Below are 19,802 nucleotides of genomic sequence, written 5' to 3'. Positions count from 1 at the left end.
CCTGGAGGATCTTCAGCTGTTTAGGCAGGAGGGCTGTAGCATTGTCAGCAGTTCTAAGTAGCCTGCGTGAGGTGAGACTATCGACTGGTGAGTGCTGACTTGCGGGTCGGCCTACTAGCCGTATATAGTAGCTACTGCCGCGGATATGCCCGCGGACATTCCGCAGCTTCGAAGTATTAAAGCCACCATGGACGAATATGAGGAGCACTCGGTCAGGACAATTACCAATGCGAACACATGTTATTAAAAGAATGTCTGAACATCGGAAGGTATGTCTACATTCATAACTCCATTATCCCTTTACTAACCTCTCAGGCAATCATTATCGGGGGAGGTCCTGCCGGTCTCTCCACCGCGCTGCGTCTCCACCAAACGACAAACATCAAATGCAGCATCTATGAACTCCGACCTGAGCCGACTACCCTCGGTGGTGCCATCGGCATCATGCCTAATGGCCTCCGACTGTTCTCCCGTCTAGGTGTTTATGACGCCCTCCACGCGCGAGGTAGCAGTCGGAGTAACCTCATCATCCATTCTGCACAAGGTGGGATTGTAGGCAAGCAGGAGGATATGGTCAGCTACGCACGCGCGCAGACAGGCTTTGGGTATCTCCGAATTAAGCGAACGGATCTTGTCGACGTTCTTCTGGATGCAGTGTACCAAGCTCAAATCCCAATCTATTTCAACAAACGGCTCACTGCCATTGATGACAACGGCGACTCTGGAGTGACAGTGACATTTTCCGACGGTAGTACTGATAAAGCGGACATCCTGGTCGGGTGCGATGGCATTCACTCTTGTGTGCGCCGTCTGTATGTCGATCCCGACCAGAGGCCTGAATACTCTGGGCTTTCGGCACTGTCTTCGCTTGTTCCCACGTCGAGGTTGTCTTCCGTTGCTGCTACACAGGTTTCCGGGATCGGTGCGACGTTGACGGAGCAAGGGATGTTCATGGTGATGCTCGCCACCGCAGCGGGCGATGAGGTAGCCTGGGGTTTGTCGCAGGAGGTCCCGTTGCCGGATGCTGGGGATAGTCGAGATGGGTGGGAGGTGTATCGGCAGAAGGAGGTAAATGGGTTTAAATCGAATATGCATCAGATTTTGGAAAAGTTGCATGGGGACTGGGGAGACCTACTCAGACAGCTCGTTGAGAACACCGACGTGATGAAGTTCTATCCGGTTTACCGACTGCCCCTTGGTGGTGCTTGGTATAAGGGTCGCTGTGTACTTCTTGGCGATGCGGCGCATGCGATGCAGCCCCATGCGGGACAGGGTGTCTCTATGGCGTTGGAGGACACGTTTCTGCTTGCTCGCTTACTGGAAGACCCAAGTCGACCCGTGGCGGAGGTGTACAAGAAATTCGATGAGATCAGGAGACCTCGAGTAAATGAGATCTACAATCTCGCAGCCCAAAATGCGGGGGTCCGGAAGACGACTGGGCCTTGGGGCTTGTGGTCCAAGGAAGTAATGGTTGGGATGGCATTTTGGGCTTCTTGGGCTTTAGGGTTGGAGAAACGGGGATGGGGACAGAAGCATATGGCATACGATATTGATGCGGAGGAAATTTAGAAACCCAAGCACTCGTGGCGGATGTTTATAGCCAGATGTCTGATCTAACACCTTGTGGACGTGTGGTTAGCGTGTACTTTCTTTTTCGATAGTCTTTATTCATGCAGCAATATCTGCTAATGCACTGAAATGAGCGTCTGGAGTAGGCTCATGTGTATAGACGGGAGGGTGTGGGGGGGGATACGAATACAACAAGTTCTCCTCATCAAAAAGACTTGTTTAGAGGAAAGGCTACTGCACGATAGCTACCAATGATCCTCTATCAGGTATGCTCTGAAACAAAACCATATGGTGGATCCTTGTTTATTGGCTAATAGACTCCACCTCAATATCCAGCCACCAAGAACCTAATAAATAATCCAGCGCCATGTGGCGTCAAGCCAACAACGCTTTCTGAGACCTCTCTCACGCTGACTCCGCGTCACTTCAGCTCTCGAGGGCCTGTGCACTTGTGCCACCTGAGAACCGGAGATCGCGTTTTGTTTGCCCCCATGGGTATACGTCGTCTATAATCGACCGAAGTTTACGAACAAAGCTCTGATACCAAGGTCCATCCTTGTAGCCATACATCACTCTAGACCAACAATTAGATCGATGGGGGGGTCCTGGTATAAAATGGTACGCAAGGGGGAACAACGCACAACTTGCCATCAACGCGGCGGACACGGTATAGGTCGTGGGGGAAATCGGGACCGAGCTTGCCAGAGTACTTGTCTGCCTCGAGATCAATCACAACATGTAGTTTGGGGTCGATCTGCGGTATATCAGGGTTCGAGGGTTGGATGTGGATGAAATGACGGCTGGTATCAAGTTCCTCGAGTGAGCGACCGGTCTTTTCAAAATAGAATCGAACTGGCTCGTAGAGGTCTGCTTCGTCGAGGTCGGCTTCTTGCAAGCGTAGAATTACTCGCTTCGGCTGATCCATCTGGGCTTAGTGAAGGAGTGTGAACAAAAGCTTGTACGGCTTGCCGGGGAGAGTTATTGTTCTTATGTTGCCAGCAATCAATGTTTGTTTAGTAGGAGATCAGCAAAGAAATGCCAACGAAATTGATACGTTAGACAGAATCCATTGATCGGCCGCGTCTGCAATCAGACAATAGTAGCTAGAAACATGAATATCCCTTTGTATCCCAATCTCATTGGCCGCTCTTGTGTGACCGGTCCAAATTATCCCCCGTCCTTGTCCTCCACCAAGTTCCCAGTCCTTATTGCTGAAGCTTAGATACACACTACGTTGCAGAGTTGTTAGTCCTGCATTCTTAGGCCATTTCATTTACTTACGTGGAATTCAAACGATGAACATGAGCTCGGAGCCTTCCGAACTCGGCGGCGTTTCGCCCCTACAAACAGGACATAGACCGTCTAAGTAATCATTCTCTATGTCGATGACACGGTCAAGATCACGCAATCGGCCACTGGGTGGTAAGCAAAGCCGTCGATTTGGGCGCCGAAACGCAGCGTTGCAACGCTGGTAGTCCCTAGCCACGGTATGGCCGCAACTGCGACGACCGTTATATCGCTTGCAAAGTAGCTCACACATCCCAGATAGGAATAGTACTAGCTCGTTGGATAAGTATACTTCACCGTCACGCCCAGGAAGCAGACGAAAGAACTTTACTAACTCACAACACTTAGGCTTTTGGATGAGATTATATACATTGGGTAACACCTTACTTTGAGAAGTTTGAGTATATCGCAGGCATATCACCCGTGAGTTTGTGTTGCAAGGTGACCAACGTGGTATTGTGCTTGCAACGGTCTGATGGTATTTGGCATCGTCCTGTTTGGTTCTGAGCTACCCTCCCCTGTCATATTTCCCTTGACATAAAGCGTAAAGGTCGCAAGCGCGAGGCTCAAGTGAGCTAGGTGTAAGGGCGTCTACCTGTGGGATATTCTCCGAGGGTACAAGCCTGCACTTCGTGCAACTGTTAGTGATGATAAGGGTTGGTTTGGTTGGTTTATTGGTCTTTTACACATTGTTGGCGTGATCGCTCACACTGTACCTCAGTGACCAGGAAGCCTAGTTGGTCGGCAAGGTTTCATCATATCCTAGCTTACACAAAGCACAAGCAATTGCTACCAGCCAAGATCATCCCTAATGGTATACTTTTGTCACACAGAGTGTAACCAACCACAGAGAGGCTGACCAGGTCTTTACTCAACGGAGGAGTCTTAAGGCTTTCGTACAGTCTACACCGAAAATAATGATATACGAGACGGGACGGGACGACGAGCTTGTCTCGCCATGCTTAACAGTGATTGGCCGCTAGCCCTCGACTACTGCAGAGTCTCATCTATATAGGAGGTGCGGGAGCGCTTCGCAGGTCCAGCAGGTGTAATTGCGAGTATGTTGGGGGAAGAGACTACTTGAAAGCCCGTCTGGTTCAAGCTCAGAAACCAAATATCTTGATCAAGGCAAGCCCTTTATTATTGTGGTGTGCTTTCACCGAAGTGGAAGTCCATATCATCCAGCAGGGAGTTCCACTGCGGGATGTCGAGCTCTGGGGCGACCGCTAGAAAGTCAGACCACAGCTGGTCCCATTCTTTCTCCCGGATCCCTGCCTCAGATGGAACGTTCCTGTAGGGAGCCGCATCGCCAACTAGGATTGGATCCTCGGCTTCTGGCGATTGCACTGTATCTGCTGTATGACTGGACAGAGATGTGTCATGAAGATCTCGCGAATTCTGAGGGTTCTGAGGGGCTCCGCTGGCTGGCACAAGGGTATCTTTACCTATTCCCGTAGGGCCTCCTGATTGTGAACCAAGGAGCTGTGGCCGCTGTATGTTGAGGGTCGACATGAGGGTCTGCATATTTCTCTGGATTGTCTCTACCAGGGTACTCGACTCTTCCTTTGACTTCTCGAGGGTTTCATAAGCAGCAAGCACTTTAGCCTTCCGAGCCTCCGCATCTGGTGCGTCAGGGCTAAATGAAACGTCGGTTGCTAAAATAAGAGCGGCGAGAAAAGCATGCTGGTTTGTAGTCCAGAAGCGTCCTGGTTTCAATCCGACCCGTGCACCCGCATCGTCCATCAAGCGGCGCAGCTCTAGGATTTTCTGCGCAGACTGAATACATACCCGGTGAGAATAGGAATATTTCGGGTTTGTCACACCTTCAAGGTGGTAAGGTCGGTGAAGCCGACAGAGGCGCGCGTGGAGACTGAAATGAAGAGTAATTCGCTGCACAGGTATATAGGGACGCTTTTCACATATTGACTGGCTTTGTTCAATGCTGCTGGGGTCTAGTTGAAAGAAGATTGGAAGTTCAGCTAGGAAGTTTTGGAACTTCCTGTCTAGTGCTAGGATGGTTTCGTAGTCTGGCTCTTGTGCCTCTAGCCAAATTGATGGCATCGCATCGACGACTTCACGGCAAAGAGTAGCTAGTTTCACACGGTAGATAAAGGCGGACAGTGAGGAAGGTTGGGATAAGGGACGGTCCTGCGGTATCCCTGCTAGTGTAATTAACTCATCGTCAATATTAGTGGGATAATCGACCATCATATGCTTTGGATGGATTAAGTATGCCCCTTCCTTGGGACCACCGGAAAATGAGTTTAGCCTTCGCTCGTCAGTGATAAGTCAAGCTGAATGTATACTAGACTCACCAGTCGCTTGCCAGCATGTTCCACCAGATCCGTCTTTGAACCTCGAGTTCGATTGGGTTGTAGCCCTTCAGCACTCTTTGTTCACGACTCTTTGGAGTATCTAAACGATGGATCTGCATTGCTCGTGCCATAGTGTAGCAACGGAAGCGGATTAAAGGAATTTTGTAAGGATAAGCATCAGAGTTGCCAGCCATATGTGATAAAGTAGCCATAGCCGCAAGCGCAGTAGTAGAGGGCTCCATTGGCTGAGGATGATCTAGGATCGATATTGCGAGTCGTGTGTATACCTTGAAAGCTGCCTGTGCTTCTATTGCCGTGGTGTTCAGCTTCTCCAGAAGCTGGGGTGTCCAGGCAAACATTGAGCCAGCAAATATACTAAGAAATAGCAGCAACCTAGCAGCATCTACCTCCTGGCCTGCAAGCATGGCCTGATATGCATCTTTCATTAGTTCTTTCGTAGAAGGTAAATGGAGGACTCCGAACGTCGGCCCAATAGTTACTGCGAAATGGCTGAACAACTCCCTAGCCTCGTCTATTCGCGGGAGATGTCCGGCTATACTTCTTGTATCCAAATAAGGTTCGCCGTGAGAGGATTGGACGTGAGAATTAACTGAGGTAAAGCTTATACGGGAGTTCTGTTCCTACGGAGACACAAATATTACGATTTGTTTCCCAAGCAATACATGGGGAATCACATACGTTGTTTGATGGGGATACCGGAGATAAATGGGCTGCCTTGTTTGATTTCTGGAAGACCGCTTCTTCTAACTTCTGGAGACGGTACAATACCTCGTCCGCGTTTCTTCCGTGGCATGGTTAGCGACAAAACCAACCAGGGGAATACGCTCAACTCACAAAGAAGCAGGCACTGCCCGCATAGCCCCCGGGGCAGCCGGTGGATTTGGGATAATCGGCAATTGGTTGGAATCAGTTGCTATTACGGATGCCTGCCTCCCAGGTAGCTGGCTATGGTCACTTTGCCCGGCATATTCGCACTCGAGATGTCTCTGCGCGCAACTGGAGCAGGGCTGGTTGCGATCACACCGACGTTTTTTCTCCCGGCAAGGTTTGCACGACAGAGGTGGTCGGTTCCACCGATGTATCATCATTACAGGAGCCCCACTGTGATTTCGTTTCATGATTTGGCTTCTCGCTGGATGATCGCAGGGGAGAGGGACATGAGATGAACACCAAAAGAGGCGTAAAAGTCCGCGGGTCACTATCATCGAATGCGGCTAGTGTCTCCGCGGACATTGACGGTCACGTGGCACATATGGCTCCTTTCATAATGTTGAATAACAAGATCTGTAGATACACCTTCCAAGGCCAAATTTGTGGAAACTGCGCTGTCTAATAGCTCCTCATCCTTGATACCACCGTATTTGGTGCCAAGCTGCTACGATTCAAGTGATTTATATGATCTCGCTCTCTCCGATTGAACATAGTAGACCTAGATTCGAGATACCATATATATTTGGTGGCTGGTGTGCTTGGTTTCTCAACTTCCTGCCTCTGATGCAATATTAAACTCGGTAATTGTTTATAAGTACTTGTATCTGTTTGTCACCTCATCTACATACCAAAGAGTTTACCTCTGCTTCCCAATCATGCCTTATAAAATTGTTAGGGCTCCGTCAGGATGTATGACGTCAGGGGAACTGGGGCGGAATATAGATTCCGCTGGAGGATGAATGGACTCGGCGGAAAATCTAGAGGCCCGCTTTTCACACCACGTGCATTATTTGATTTCTCGTCCCCTCAACAAAGATCCGTCCGGTGCCTGGTATAGCTATGGCTGATAACAAGCCCTCGCCGAAGGGTGTCAGTGGCCCGAGCCCTAAATCAGGCCCAAGGCGGAATTTATCCTCCGCCCCCGGGAAGGCGGGAGGGCGGAGCAGATATGCCTCAAGAGCTTGCCAGGAGTGTCGCCGACGACGTGCAAAGGTGGGTCAATCTCTCTATCTAGCCAAAGAGTTTCACGGCCCTTGCTTGCCGCCTGCTGATACTCAATAGTGTGACGGTAATAAGCCATCGTGCTCTCGATGTCTTGACCGCCAGGTGCCTTGTAGTTATACTACGGATGATGACGGCCGGGGAACGGCTCCGAAGGCTTATGTCCGACAGCTGCAGGCACGGATCAATATTCTGGAGCGGATACTCTGGCTCCATTCTATCGATGTTGATGCGTCCGCGGCTCAGTTACTGGAACAGAACGTGGTACCCAATACCACGTCACTGACTACTGGCAGCTCTTCCTCTGCTTTTGACCAGCTCTGTACTGCCTTTGAGGGCACACTTTATATAGATGACTGCCTTAATTTCGATAGTGATGGCGAGGCTCGTTACTTCGGTTCGGCAAGTGGCCGCACCGCGTTTCATGGATGTAATGGTGGGTTAAAGTGCAAATACCCACAGTGGGTATGTGAACCCTACGGCTAATAGCTATGATACAGAGTATCTGGAACAGCCTAATCTGGAACACCATCTTGAAGCGCCAAATATATACATCCAGGCACTTTCTAACGGGGCTCGGATTCCCGAAGAGCTCGAGTCCCATCTGCTTGAACTATTTTTTACCTGGCAAAGTCCATTTTGTCAAGTTATAGACGAAGCTCTTTTCCGTGAGAGCAAGGAAAGCAATGGGAGGTATTTTAGCCCGTTACTACTCAATTGTATACTCGCTTGTGCATCCCGCTACTCCGATCGAGTCGAGGTGCGGTCGGACCCTGAGGATTCCAATACAGCTGGCCGTGTCTTCCTCGAATTCGCAGAAGCGCTTCTGTATTTAGACCTTAAGCGCCCGAATATTACAACACTGCAGTCTCTCGCCGTGTTGGGGACAGCATATGTGGTGAGTCTACCCAGCATGCTGAGATCTCTTGTCTAACACAGTCTCACATAACAAGGCTTTCGGTCATGATGCCGCTGGCTGGCTATGCCAAGGTATGGCTAATCGACTAGTACTGGACATGGGACTTCATTTGGATTCAAACATACTGAACAGCCCCAGTCGTATCATTGAGACCGAAGCAGAACTTCGGAGGCAGATATACTGGTCTCTCTATTGTGACGACAAGTTGGCCGCCAGCTATACGGGCCGGGTCTGCACTATGCTTGTAAGATATCTTTGATCCTATTCCGATCAGGGAACTACGGTCAAACCAGCCTTATCCTTTACTAAGTTTACCTAGGACTTCCAAGGTGTAGTAGGCTTGCCATCCCTACCTAGTCCAACCGATCAGCCTGATCAACGCTGCACCTCGACTCCGGTCAGCCGAGCTCTGCTAGTTCAGTTCCAAAGATCCCTGATTGCTCTCAGCCAGATACTAGAAAAGATTCATCTTAATCTGTAAGTCTGCAACTCAACTATCGGTTTACACCTTCACTAGTTCGCTAACATGCACATGCAAGGTACGCACCCAAAAGACTCGCCCACGGAGGCCAAAAGCGAAGCTTCTTCGACTCGTGTCTTCTTGCCCTCAAAACTTGGTGTTACGGCTTGCCACCTGAACTCAAACCGGTAAGGTCGGGGACACAAAATAAATTCCCCCAGGCCTACACGCTATGCATGATATACAACACAGCCATTATTCTTCTCACAAAGCCGTATCTCGCAGAGCCTGGATCGCGACGCTCTCCCAGCCCACAACAGCCGGTACAGCAGCCACTTGATAGCCTCACCCAAAAGGCCTCCACCGTTCAGCTTGAGGCCGCCAAACGGATAGGCTCACTGGGCGAACAATATCGGGAGGTGTTTGGTAGTTTCCGTAAGAGCCCCGTAACGGCTACCTACTGCAGCCTTTCCGCTGCTCTGGCACTCCTTAATCCTTATCCCCAAGGAACGCAGGATGCAGGTCGGAGTGACATTGATATGGACAAGGTGAACTCATGTCTCAAAACCCTCCAGGAGCTGTCTGAATCGTGGGTACCTGCTGGCAAGTACCATTGTAGTCTTGTGCGAATGATAAACGGCCCTGATGCCAGCGGACAACAAGCATTTCCTGGGAAGGCTAACGCCGCTTCCGATGAGGTATACGTGCCGTCCTGGAGTCAAGCATACAACCGGAGCCCGAATGTTTCGCCTGAAGGAGGATGGGATCAGAATGGTGCTGGACTGGATTGGTCGATGTGGACGAACTCGGGCTTAGCAAATGACGGCTCGTTGGCCCCTGGTGGGCAGATACCTGGACTGTTCGATTTGCCTTCGTGGCTGCATGATGAGATGGATAGCAGTATCAATGATCTCTCATGGGAAAATCCTTTATAATTATATAAATATTGTCTCTCGTACTGGATGAAATAAGTCTATTTTTTACTAAACACAATACGCAAGTGCAGGATTATCCCATAACCAACAAAACACATAATAATATAGGATCAGCTGTCTACTTAGGACCACTACTGGAGACGGGGAATAATGCTTACAACGGTTGTTGACCACAGCCTGCCCCACAGGAGCACATCAAGGAATGTATATTCCGCAGAAAATATGTAGGAGCCAGACAGGGCTGATCGATGCAACTACCCTACCGGCACTTGTGTTCCCCAAAAATAAGCCGTTCGATTCGTGTCCATGACCATGTGTCGCTGTCAGTCCGTTATCGTTGGCCCCGACTTTTTTTTCAATTGACCGACTCACCAGTGCTTCCATTCTTACGCAGTTACCACAGTTTCAACGATCAACACAATTCTCTGACGACAACAAGTCAAAAGGCTTTTGTTCCCTATTGGGAAAGCCGTATCTTATGCTTGAACATCAATGGTGCCTAATTCCTACCAGAAGAGAATAATGTCGTCCTTTTCGTCGGATACCCCTCTTGCTTACGCCTTTCATTGGCTTGGAGCAAGAAAGATATTTAGCTTTCCGGAGGAGCGGGACGACTACAATTTGGAAATCTCCAGTGAAGGATGGAAGCGAGTGCCTATTGTGCAAGACCAGAGGGGGCTCAATGAAATGGACAGAATGCAACATTTGCCCCCAGCTGCCGGCTCAGAAACCCTCGACCTTGAAGGCGCAGTTAAACCTACGCAACAATCTGAGCTTCCTCAGATACCCGCAAGAATACAACATGCGCAGCACTACCTACCAAGTCGATTTGACTTGGAGAGCACAAGAACTCTGTGTATAAACGAACCAGAAGGCCAATATGTCATGGTTGATTGGTACGGTGCCACCGATCCGGCAAACCCTCTGAATTGGCCCAAACGTAAAAAGTTCGTTGTTTATTTCATTATCCTCTATATCTCGTTTGCTGTTTATATGTCCGGATCGATCTATGCAGCGGCACAAAGTGAGGTTGAAGAGGTTTTTGGAGTATCTGCGACAGTCTCAAGTCTTGGGATCGGGCTTTATGTGTTTGGATACGGCGTTGGACCGATGTTCTGGTCGCCCCTGTCCGAGATTCCAGCTGTTGGACGTAATATTCCTTATCTTGCATCGTTGACAGTCTTTATCCTGATCTCAATTCCAACAGCACTGGCATCCAATATTGAATCTTTATTGGTGCTTCGGTTTCTTCAGGGCTTCTTTGGGTCCCCAGTCCTTACCACAGGCGGCGCATCGTTGGGTGATGTTAGCAGCGCGTATGGAAAGCCTTATGCCTTCTACAGCTTGGCATTATTTTGTTTAGCGGGGCCCGCCTTGGGGAACACCATAGCTGGCTACAGCATCCCTGTGTTGGGATGGAGATGGAGCTTGTGGGAGGTCCTTCTAGCCAGTGGGCCCGGACTGATCCTACTCGTAAGTCCAATGACAAAAGAAAGCCTGGGGTTGACAGAGCTGATAAGTCTTAGATTTTTCTACCAGAGACATCCGAAGCCAATATTCTGTATCGCCGTGCCCAAAGAATCCGAACATTGTCACAGAAGGAGATTTACAAGTTCGAACCAGAAATGGAGATCGAGAACACCACTATGCTGAATAGACTGCACCGGGCCCTGATTGTTCCCTGGAAGTTGAACACTCTCGACCCATCCATCGCATTCACAAGTATCTACTGCGGTCTTGTCTATGCTATTTTCTACTCTTTCTTCGAGTTCTTCCCTCTAGTTTACGGCAACATATACAACATGACACTGGGGGAGCAAGGCTTGGTTTTTCTATCTGTTATCATCGCGGTGGGATTGGCCGGTATTCCTTACTGCGCCTTTGTCCATTTCGTCGTCAATAAATCAATCAAGAACGGCAATGCAATGACGCCCGAAGGACGACTGCTCCCTTCGCTAATTGCCTCGGTGCTAATCCCTACCGGAATCCTGATATTTGGGTGGACATCGAAGCCCAGCATCCACTGGATTGTACCAACTATAGGCACCATGCTCGTTTCAGGCAGCGTTGTTATGATAATCCAGTCGGTGTTTGTCTATATAACTCAGTCCTATCCCAAGTACACTGCTTCACTGTTCAGTGGGAACGGACTGGTTAGGTCTTCGGTCGTATTGGCTGGTGTTCTTTGGTCTCACCCGTTGTATGACGCACTTGGTGTGCACTGGGGGATGACTTTGATGGGCGGTTGTTGTGCGATATGCATTATTGGTATTTATGTTCTGTACTTCTTCGGGCATAAGTTCAGGGCAAGGAGCAAATTCACGGAGTAGGCTCTGTGGTTACTGCCCTGCCTCTTTTTACAGAAGTTTCGATACTGTCTCTCAGCCTTATTCCGACGAAAGTCATGTCCACCTCCAGGAACAAAGAACATCCCAGACAAGAAATAACTGCGACAAAGAAATGCTCTACTTTGTCATCATGGGCGTCAGATAAACCTACAAGGAATGTCGTACAACCATGGACCGTAGACGTGGATACGATCCGTGCAAGACAAGCCCGGAAGTGAGTCTCACTGCTACTGAAAATACTCTAGCAGTATTGCTACCCACTTCTCGATGCCTATCAGTACCTCAATCAGCCAACCTCTTCACACAAGGATGAAATCACAGAGTAGGCCAGGAGAAAGTGGGGAGTGCGGCCTTGAGGATGTGGACATTGCCATGACTGAATTCATATTCCGCACCCTAGTCTCTGCGGGGTTTTTGTATCGAGTGAGGACGTATATAGCTTATGGGATATATTGTTTTACAACAATTACAGTCTATCGCCCCTGTCTTCCTCTCTTACGTCTGGTCCTGAATTCTCCAATTTAATTCGTCTGGACCTTTGTAACCCAACCCTACGATGGCAGCCATGAGACAATACGCCTACAAAGGCTTCGGCGAAGCCAACAGAAAAAGCCACTGGTAATCATCCGCCGTCCGAGTCGGGGACTAAATCCACTGCGCCGGTCAGGGTAATTACTTCTTAGATCCCCATATGCACGTACTTGTGTGAGGTTACTAGCATCCATACAGGAGGCTTCTACGACGCAGACTTCAACATCTCCAAGCTTGTACCGGAGCAAATCAACCAAGCTTTCGTGAACGTGGATACGGCTCTCAAGGACACCGGTGCCAAGGGTTGGTCGCAGGTCTACAGAGTCAACTCTTACCACATCCAACTGGACCAGGAAGCGCAGGACGCCATGGTTCGTAACTTCAAGAAGTGGATGCCTGACAACCATCCCGTGTGGACCTGTGTGCAGATTGGTCGTCTTGGTCATGATGCTATGAGAGCTGAGATTGAGGTTTCGGCGTTCGATCCTGAGGGTGCTAAGGAGGCTGAGACGAGTCGGGTTTGAGGAGTTTGGGTGAGATGTTGTGATAGATTTGGTGATGTTACTTGATCTATGCCTTGTTGGGATTGGGGACTGTTATGGACAATATAGATCGGGCTGTTGAGATCTATGACGAAACGGACTCAAGGGAACAATCACACTCAGATTGCCGTCAATTCTTTTCGTACATCGTAACTTTTTATATTAGACCTTCTTGTTTCTGAACACAAAAGTCACGAATACATGGATCTAATGCAATGGCTTTCATTCTTCTAACAATACGTTAATTTATCCATGATGACAGCAATTCCACTGGTAACAACAATTCCACTTCCTCATCTAGACGAATTGATGAAGATGATAGCTTTGAGTTCGCGTCTCAAGTTCTCACACCCGCGGTACGAGACAAAAGCTGTCTGCTTGGTGTCCTCTGGGTTCACTGACCGGTTCTGCCTCTGTGCCCTGGGGTTATCCGCCGACATGGCTCCTCTGATGACATCCGCACTCTGATAGGCCGAAGGGGCATCTATATCGGACGATGGTAGGCCAATCCACTTGGCAGTCAATCGTCTCCAGTCATCACCGGTGGGTTCCCAACATGCTAGGCGTCGCTCGTCAGGTGTACCAAAGACCATGATGGCACCGGCTGTACCTGCATATTTCTTGGCTGTCCACAGACTTGCTGTGGTGTAGATCCCCGGCCCAAAATCATTGTCAGCGTTGGTCGAACTTAGAACAGGGAGGAAGAAGGCCAAGGATCTCTCAAGAGCCAACAGGGACAGCCCTCGGAATAATGTATCCTTCCGCTGCAGAAGACCATCCGTGAAACGAGCCATCATATCCCTTTCCAATCTGTCAAAGTTTCGATTATTCTGGATTCGTACAACTTTAATTGCCTCACCATTGGTCACTGTTCGCGAGAAGGGATATAGTGTCTTAAGCTCTTGCGTTGTCACGGTGCTTGTAACCGAGGCAGGGATTGAGCATTTTCTCACTGCTCCACTTTGCAGCCCGGGTATATGGTCCCAGGGAAATATGCCATCCTCCTGGTAGCGGGAGAGCAGAAATGAGACGGGGGAAGACCCGATTGGGATACCCACAATCTCATCGTCAATGACATAGGCTGGATCGTCGATCATCCGGACCACATCAGGCCGACCACACATGTGGAAGATCGTCCGGGATGATCCGACCATCTGGAGATACCGTGCTAATGAGACGTTAGTAGTGATCCTTGACAAAGAAGCTTTTCCCCTTGCATACCGTACTTTTGATTCTCCCCAAGCTCCTCCGCTATCTCGACGGGCATCTCGTCCCCCGCGTAGCCCTGATCCCTATACCATATTGGGTCAAAGCGTACGTGGTCATAATCGGTGTTGTCGTACATCGGTTCTCGATCATCATCGTCATCTGTTTCCTCCTCCTCCTCCTCCTTTGCCTCTGGCTTTTCTTCTTCCTTTTGTTCTTCTCCAGGCTTCTCCTCAACCTCCAGATTCTTGTCGATGTGGCTGGACATGTCTGGCGTGGTGGCAATGTGATGCGCTTTCTGTCGGTGAATCACTCGCTCACATGTGAACACGTTGGGAGGTGCAATTTCCTCCAAGGGAAGGGGTCGCTTCTTATAGCAAGCGATTGGCGCGATTTCACTCATCTTGACGGCCGAATATGAGCTAGTGCTGATGTACTATCAAGGCCATCAGCCAAAATAGAAAGGGTAAGTGCCTATGCCTGGAACTGATGGTTTTACGTCTACAAGCTGTCGCTTCTACAGGCTCTATTTAAGCAGGAGCTCCCCCTGCTATACACTACTTACAGTATTCTACAGGTTGTAGACAAGAGCGCGCCATGTGCGCTCGTGTCCGTATGTTAATACTCACAAGTTCACCAGTCTGCAAAGGTCTGTACACAAAGGGAAGCAAAAGGAAAACAATCGCCTCGGGTGTCTGTGGAGGAGAGTAGAACGTGATCGATGTAGAGATATGATTGCTACGAACAAAGACTCCCATTCTTGTCTAACCTGCTCTATCAGAGGTCTTCAGCCTAGGAAAGAGTCCCGTAATAAAGAGTTCTCTCATAAACAGTGTCTTTGTCTTTCCTTCCTGCTATTCAAAGGGATAGCTGCTCATCACCATCCAGACCCATCCTAGATAAACCAGTTAGGTACCCTTTGACCATCAAAGCCTCCATTGGTCGCTAAGTCTCAGCCCCGTTGGGGAGGGATCCGATGGATCCCGATACTATCTGCGTGAAGATAGTAATCCAGCCACTGCCTTTGACAGTGGGCATGGCGGCATTAAGCTAGCCCACCGTGGTGGTTCTACGCATATGACAAAGGAAGATCGACCCAAAAATGCTCTAGTTCTGTCGTACTCTATACTCCGAGGTTACTCACTAAGCATCCTCTGCCATAAAGGGAAAGATGCGAAGTTCTGCAGGAGAGCAGTTCATTAGTGTCGTGTTTGCCTGACAAGACTGTGCGTCAAAGAGCTCATGTTGTGCCCATCTATAAATAGAATGACAGCCTTTCACCGACTGGATAAAGAGCACAACCGAATGCAAACTGTCCATAAGTGGAGTATGGCGACGGTGCTGAGTAGGGCTTGAGGGCAATGGTGTATATCAGAATAGGACTAGTGCACCAGTCGAATTAGTCTAGCCTAATCGGGTAAACACGATGTTGCGCTGTTTTCTTGTCCTGGTAACTTCATGACCATTTATGATTACGAGCGAGGCTTAACATCACTTTGTCATTCTTTATACAGCTCTAATAAAGAATTAACGACAGCATTGTGCTTTACCCAGCATTTACTGAGCCCAGCGGAGTGGACAATCTGGAGTCCCAGAACACGTTACACTGCCCACATTGTTCAATTTGTATTTGGTTTATTGATATTATATGATGTACACTTGCTTTCAGAAGTAGATAAAGCCAAAAGTTATATGCATTGTCATGGAGAGAATCGCAGTAGTTTCCTGTTTCCATGACCACCAGTCACCGTAGGCTCCATCCTAGGTACTCAGCGGCGGCCGGACTTTACTTGATTCAACGCAACTGGCAAAGAAGTCGCTTGCGCCAGGCCTGATTGCAGACTGATACATCGTAGCTGTGCTACTATCCATTGCCGCGTATCCTCCGAGTTGGTGTGCATACAGCCGGCAAGCAAGAGCATCCAGCTGGCAAAATACGCACCGACTCCTGCGCCGGTATACGTAGATTGCTCGAAGCCGAGTGAGCTGTCGACAGCTGTCGTTGAAAGAGCAGACAGTTTGGAGCCTGATATCGTCGCTTGGTTGTAATACTGCCCCAGGTTCACTGGCTGCACTTGTTCCTGGGCAGGGAAAGGGAAGTAGCTCATCTGCTGGGGCACGGAGGCCAGGATATCATCGCGGATCTGCCTCATCGTTCGGCTGGTCTCCTGCAGTTGGTCGCTGTAATTTCTGGAAAAGAACCAACTGGGGTCCGACTTGGCTCCCCGTAGTAGAAGATGGCAGATGGCGTGGTTGGCCAAGACGCGACAGGTACGCATATCGTTCCAAACGCTGACGACCCCGACATCGTGACAGCTATGGTAGACATCACCATGACCCTGGCAGGGTCCGGACTAGCGAGTTGCACGACAGTGAACTGCCACTCAGGTGAACATTCCGAGAATCGGCTCTCGAGGCGGTGGTCAATATCCAGAGCCTGGGATAGGTACCGCTCTAGCTCGTCGATAGGCAACTGCCGTTCTGCGGTGCTAACTCCACTGTTGTTGACTTCGCTACCCTGGATAAAATCATAGCCTCCTGGGGATATCTGGGAATAGAGATCCATGATGTCCACGAGGCCACTACTGGCAACCCAGTAGGGGTCGGATGCACTAATTGCTTTGGAAGCCTCGGCGCGAATCATACGGAGGGGTGCGGGGATTGCACTCCCCATGCGCAGACAATTTATCAAGAGATGACTGAAGATGTCCTTGAATATCTGGAGGCCAATGGGAGTGGTAAATTGGGTCTTGCCCCGCAGCTCTAGCAGTGAGGTCGCGCCCTGGATATGCCGATCCCATCCATTAAGCGACGATTCGCCGAATTCATAGAGGGATAAAATCAGAACCGTGACGATCGTGCTATGCCGACGTGCCGTCGGCGGGTCTGATAGAGCTTGGTTCATTCGTTTGATAGTTCTCGTATACATGGCCCTTGACCTACGTCGTAGATCGGCCTGACGGGTGCTATGGGCCAATCCAGCCAAGCCCACGGCTAGAATGGCACCCTGCAGTATCTCATTGTCATCGTCTAATGTAAGAATTCTGGGTACGTAGTCGAGAAAACCAGATGAGGGTGGAGATTGTCGCACGACATAGTTTGCTAGGAAATAGTTCAACCCGATCATATCGAGTGGCAGGGTAAATGGTCGGGGAATCGTCCTCTGATCATCAGAGTCTTCCTTCCTGTCTTCCTCGCCGTTGGCTACATTCTCGCTCCCCACCCCGGGCCAGAACGAGGATGTACTGCGCTCCAGCGCGTCCGTACTCACATTGTTAGCATCCAGAATGGTGTTATTCACTTGCAGAGCATTGCTTCCCACGAGGTGCTGACTATGGTAAGTGAGTAGAGGGTCCTCAGTAAGTAACCCCTGCTCTAGTTGCACTTGTGATCCTGCACTCTGCAGTCCAGCTACCGAACCCGGAGTACGCGCACGAGAAGTGTCACGTTTCGTGATTCTTGCCCGCACTTTGTCGCCAATCTGGCTGCTCTCGTCTCGAAAGAGAAGGCTCGTGGGGTCTCGATAGCCAGGGCATTGCTGTCCCATACGTCGACATTGTCCACATCCGGGGACAGCCTTGTCGCACTACCACCCATTATCCGGGCCACTGTCAGTGTCACTTAAAGTTAGAAGGAGAGAAGGAACCCCATATTGAGGTAATATTCCCAGAAATAGAAAGCCGACATACTCGTCTCTTCTTGGCCCGGCAGGTCTCGCAGCTGGTGGAAGGCCGTCCACAATACACCATGGTTGCCTGAAATCGCGGGGTAAAAACTGGGGCCGGCAAAGGGAGACGGAAGAGGAAAGCAGTTCGTCGTGCGGCTGTGAGCTATCGTCCCAACCAGCTTTACATAGGACGAGCACCTTGGGAAGCGGGTCTCTTGCGCGCCTTACTTGACCTGTCATGCTACGTGCTGGCACCAAGCCTTGTTCCCAAGACTCACTTAAAGACTTAGTCGCTTATTTCTGATGACCAATCAATCAACCCGAGTCCGTATGCGATTACGGGCACACCGTGTAGGTTTCTCAGGCTGCCTATGAGCTACTTACCAGTCTGCTGAATATGACTTTTTACCTTCGTATACAGTAGTTTGCACAGTTGTCCTGCCTACCCTGGACTTTAGTTATTATTTGTCAACCTCCATACCAGTAACACTAGTATGTATATACGTAGCCGGTGTATAGACCCTAGTACAGTATATTCAACTCAGTATGTATTATAAGGACAATATTATTTCCATTGTCATGTAATTTATCGGTAATACTCATAGTTTCTTTTACACTTAACTGTCCTGCAGATTAATGTTTTCGTATTCTCCGTATCGAGACACTTAACAGTGTCGGTTTTTGTATAGAGATGGCCCCGAATCTACCACTATCAGAAACCCAGCTTATTGTGAAATGTCAGATGGCGGTATATGCACGCCCAAGACTGCTGACGCTGCAGGGTGCAGTAAATAGGCAATTAAATAAATCTGTTCCAGCCTCCAAGTCTTTGCTTCACCTAGAGCGCCGTCGAACTGAATGGGTCAGTTTTGTATAATGACGCCATCTATACTAGAAGCCATTTAAAGAGAAATAATAAAGGTTCTACTGGGAAGACTACTTTCATATCTTACTGTACTGGGAAGCAAGCTTTATATATAGAGGAAGCAGTATTATTGTAAGAGATAGAGCCAGGGCACCCTATTCCCCAAGGCCAAAAGGTCATATAATTCGGGATCAACGATCCCGAATGCCCTGGGGGCACCTATATAATATACCCCCGTTACAATTATATCTTTTAAAGGGAAGCGATGATCAATGTTAATATCTCATATTATTAACTAATAAACTATATAAGTATCCAACATTAATCAGATCTCCTTCAAGATAATAGATAAGGACAGGAGTGTGCTAACGCGGGAAGGTGAAGAAATATGTATCTCCTATAAAAGGCTGGATTTTTGATAGAAGCATTGTAATTTATATAGAAAAGAACATTTTCATTGTGGGTGAGATCACGCGGTTGCTTAGTGCCTACAGGCAGGGCCTTTAGATACCTACAGCTAAGAATCAGCGATTGCAACGATATATATATATATACAGTATATATGAACTATAACTGAATATGATATTTTGTATTTTTACAATGATGGAAGAGTCTAGGATGGACCCGTCCGTATTAAGAACGTTGCTTAGAAAGGCTGACCAGTACTTTTAGTACCTTAATACAGCCGATCTTAATTTTGAATTCCCACTGCTTAGAAGACTATTCTGTTGAGGTATCTCATTGCTCTTAGACACAGTAAGTGATAGCGCTAGTAGGGAAAAGCGGACCGAGAAACCTAGAGTCAGCTTGGTTATAATTTGTATATAAAACACTCCGCATGAGTTGGGCAAGATTATATACTTTATAGATAATCTACATTGCTTGAAATTACTTGCCTAAGGAGCCTATACTTCTCAGTAAACTATAATAGATAGAATAGTCGAGTTGTTCTGTACCTGTCATGTTTATTAGTAGTCTAGTTTAGCTGAGCCACTGTGGATGATTATCAGTGACCATCATCTTTGACCAATTCAAATTAGTTACGGGACGACGATCTTAAAAAGATTGGCTATAATGTAGATCTTATTGATAGTTGAAATACACGACTGCAGATCCTACATTAGGTTTAATAGCGCGCGTCGAGTTGCGGTAGTCAGTTAACTATTAGCCAAAGCTCTCCCAGCTGGATCCACTTTCCCTCATAA

The 19,802-nt window shown here is 48.7% G+C and overlaps 7 protein-coding genes across 7 annotated transcripts; 3 read left to right on the top strand and 4 right to left on the bottom strand.

Moving 5' to 3' along the window:
* Positions 1 to 251: 251 nt before the first annotated feature.
* On the top strand, positions 252 to 1,569 carry ABOM_009520 (FAD-dependent oxidoreductase; the record flags this gene model as incomplete). Its single annotated transcript, XM_022536648.1, has 2 exons — positions 252 to 269; positions 316 to 1,569. The coding sequence occupies 2 exons, from the start codon at positions 252 to 254 to the stop codon at positions 1,567 to 1,569; spliced, it is 1,272 nt and encodes a 423-aa protein (XP_022385719.1).
* A 426-nt stretch (positions 1,570 to 1,995) lies between these two features.
* ABOM_009519 (uncharacterized protein) lies at positions 1,996 to 2,494 on the bottom strand (the record flags this gene model as incomplete). The annotated part of the gene is made up of 2 exons (XM_022536647.1): positions 1,996 to 2,143; positions 2,211 to 2,494. 2 exons carry the CDS (start codon positions 2,492 to 2,494, stop codon positions 1,996 to 1,998), a joined length of 432 nt encoding a protein of 143 aa, XP_022385707.1.
* Positions 2,495 to 3,996: 1,502 nt separating this feature from the next.
* ABOM_009518 (fungal specific transcription factor domain-containing protein) lies at positions 3,997 to 6,049 on the bottom strand (the record flags this gene model as incomplete). Its single annotated transcript, XM_022536646.1, has 4 exons — positions 3,997 to 5,125; positions 5,172 to 5,812; positions 5,871 to 5,973; positions 6,027 to 6,049. 4 exons carry the CDS (start codon positions 6,047 to 6,049, stop codon positions 3,997 to 3,999), a joined length of 1,896 nt encoding a protein of 631 aa, XP_022385706.1.
* Positions 6,050 to 6,962: 913 nt separating this feature from the next.
* ABOM_009517 (uncharacterized protein) lies at positions 6,963 to 9,438 on the top strand (the record flags this gene model as incomplete). The annotated part of the gene is made up of 6 exons (XM_022536645.1): positions 6,963 to 7,115; positions 7,185 to 7,560; positions 7,625 to 8,022; positions 8,078 to 8,287; positions 8,363 to 8,520; positions 8,583 to 9,438. The coding sequence occupies 6 exons, from the start codon at positions 6,963 to 6,965 to the stop codon at positions 9,436 to 9,438; spliced, it is 2,151 nt and encodes a 716-aa protein (XP_022385699.1).
* A 522-nt stretch (positions 9,439 to 9,960) lies between these two features.
* ABOM_009516 (uncharacterized protein) lies at positions 9,961 to 12,841 on the top strand (the record flags this gene model as incomplete). The annotated part of the gene is made up of 3 exons (XM_022536644.1): positions 9,961 to 10,911; positions 10,965 to 11,652; positions 12,516 to 12,841. 3 exons carry the CDS (start codon positions 9,961 to 9,963, stop codon positions 12,839 to 12,841), a joined length of 1,965 nt encoding a protein of 654 aa, XP_022385698.1.
* Positions 12,842 to 13,152: 311 nt separating this feature from the next.
* Positions 13,153 to 14,468, bottom strand: ABOM_009515 (uncharacterized protein; the record flags this gene model as incomplete). Its single annotated transcript, XM_022536643.1, has 2 exons — positions 13,153 to 14,027; positions 14,081 to 14,468. The coding sequence occupies 2 exons, from the start codon at positions 14,466 to 14,468 to the stop codon at positions 13,153 to 13,155; spliced, it is 1,263 nt and encodes a 420-aa protein (XP_022385701.1).
* Positions 14,469 to 15,834: 1,366 nt separating this feature from the next.
* ABOM_009514 (uncharacterized protein) lies at positions 15,835 to 17,612 on the bottom strand (the record flags this gene model as incomplete). The annotated part of the gene is made up of 2 exons (XM_022536642.1): positions 15,835 to 16,209; positions 16,272 to 17,612. 2 exons carry the CDS (start codon positions 17,610 to 17,612, stop codon positions 15,835 to 15,837), a joined length of 1,716 nt encoding a protein of 571 aa, XP_022385700.1.
* Positions 17,613 to 19,802: the final 2,190 nt, after the last annotated feature.

The sequence above is a fragment of the Aspergillus bombycis genome (genome assembly GCF_001792695.1).
Source record: "Aspergillus bombycis strain NRRL26010 chromosome Unknown contig00098, whole genome shotgun sequence".
Taxonomy (NCBI): domain Eukaryota; kingdom Fungi; phylum Ascomycota; class Eurotiomycetes; order Eurotiales; family Aspergillaceae; genus Aspergillus; species Aspergillus bombycis.
The sequence above is the reverse complement of the archived record's forward strand: the minus strand, read 5'-3'. Positions and strand labels throughout refer to the sequence as shown.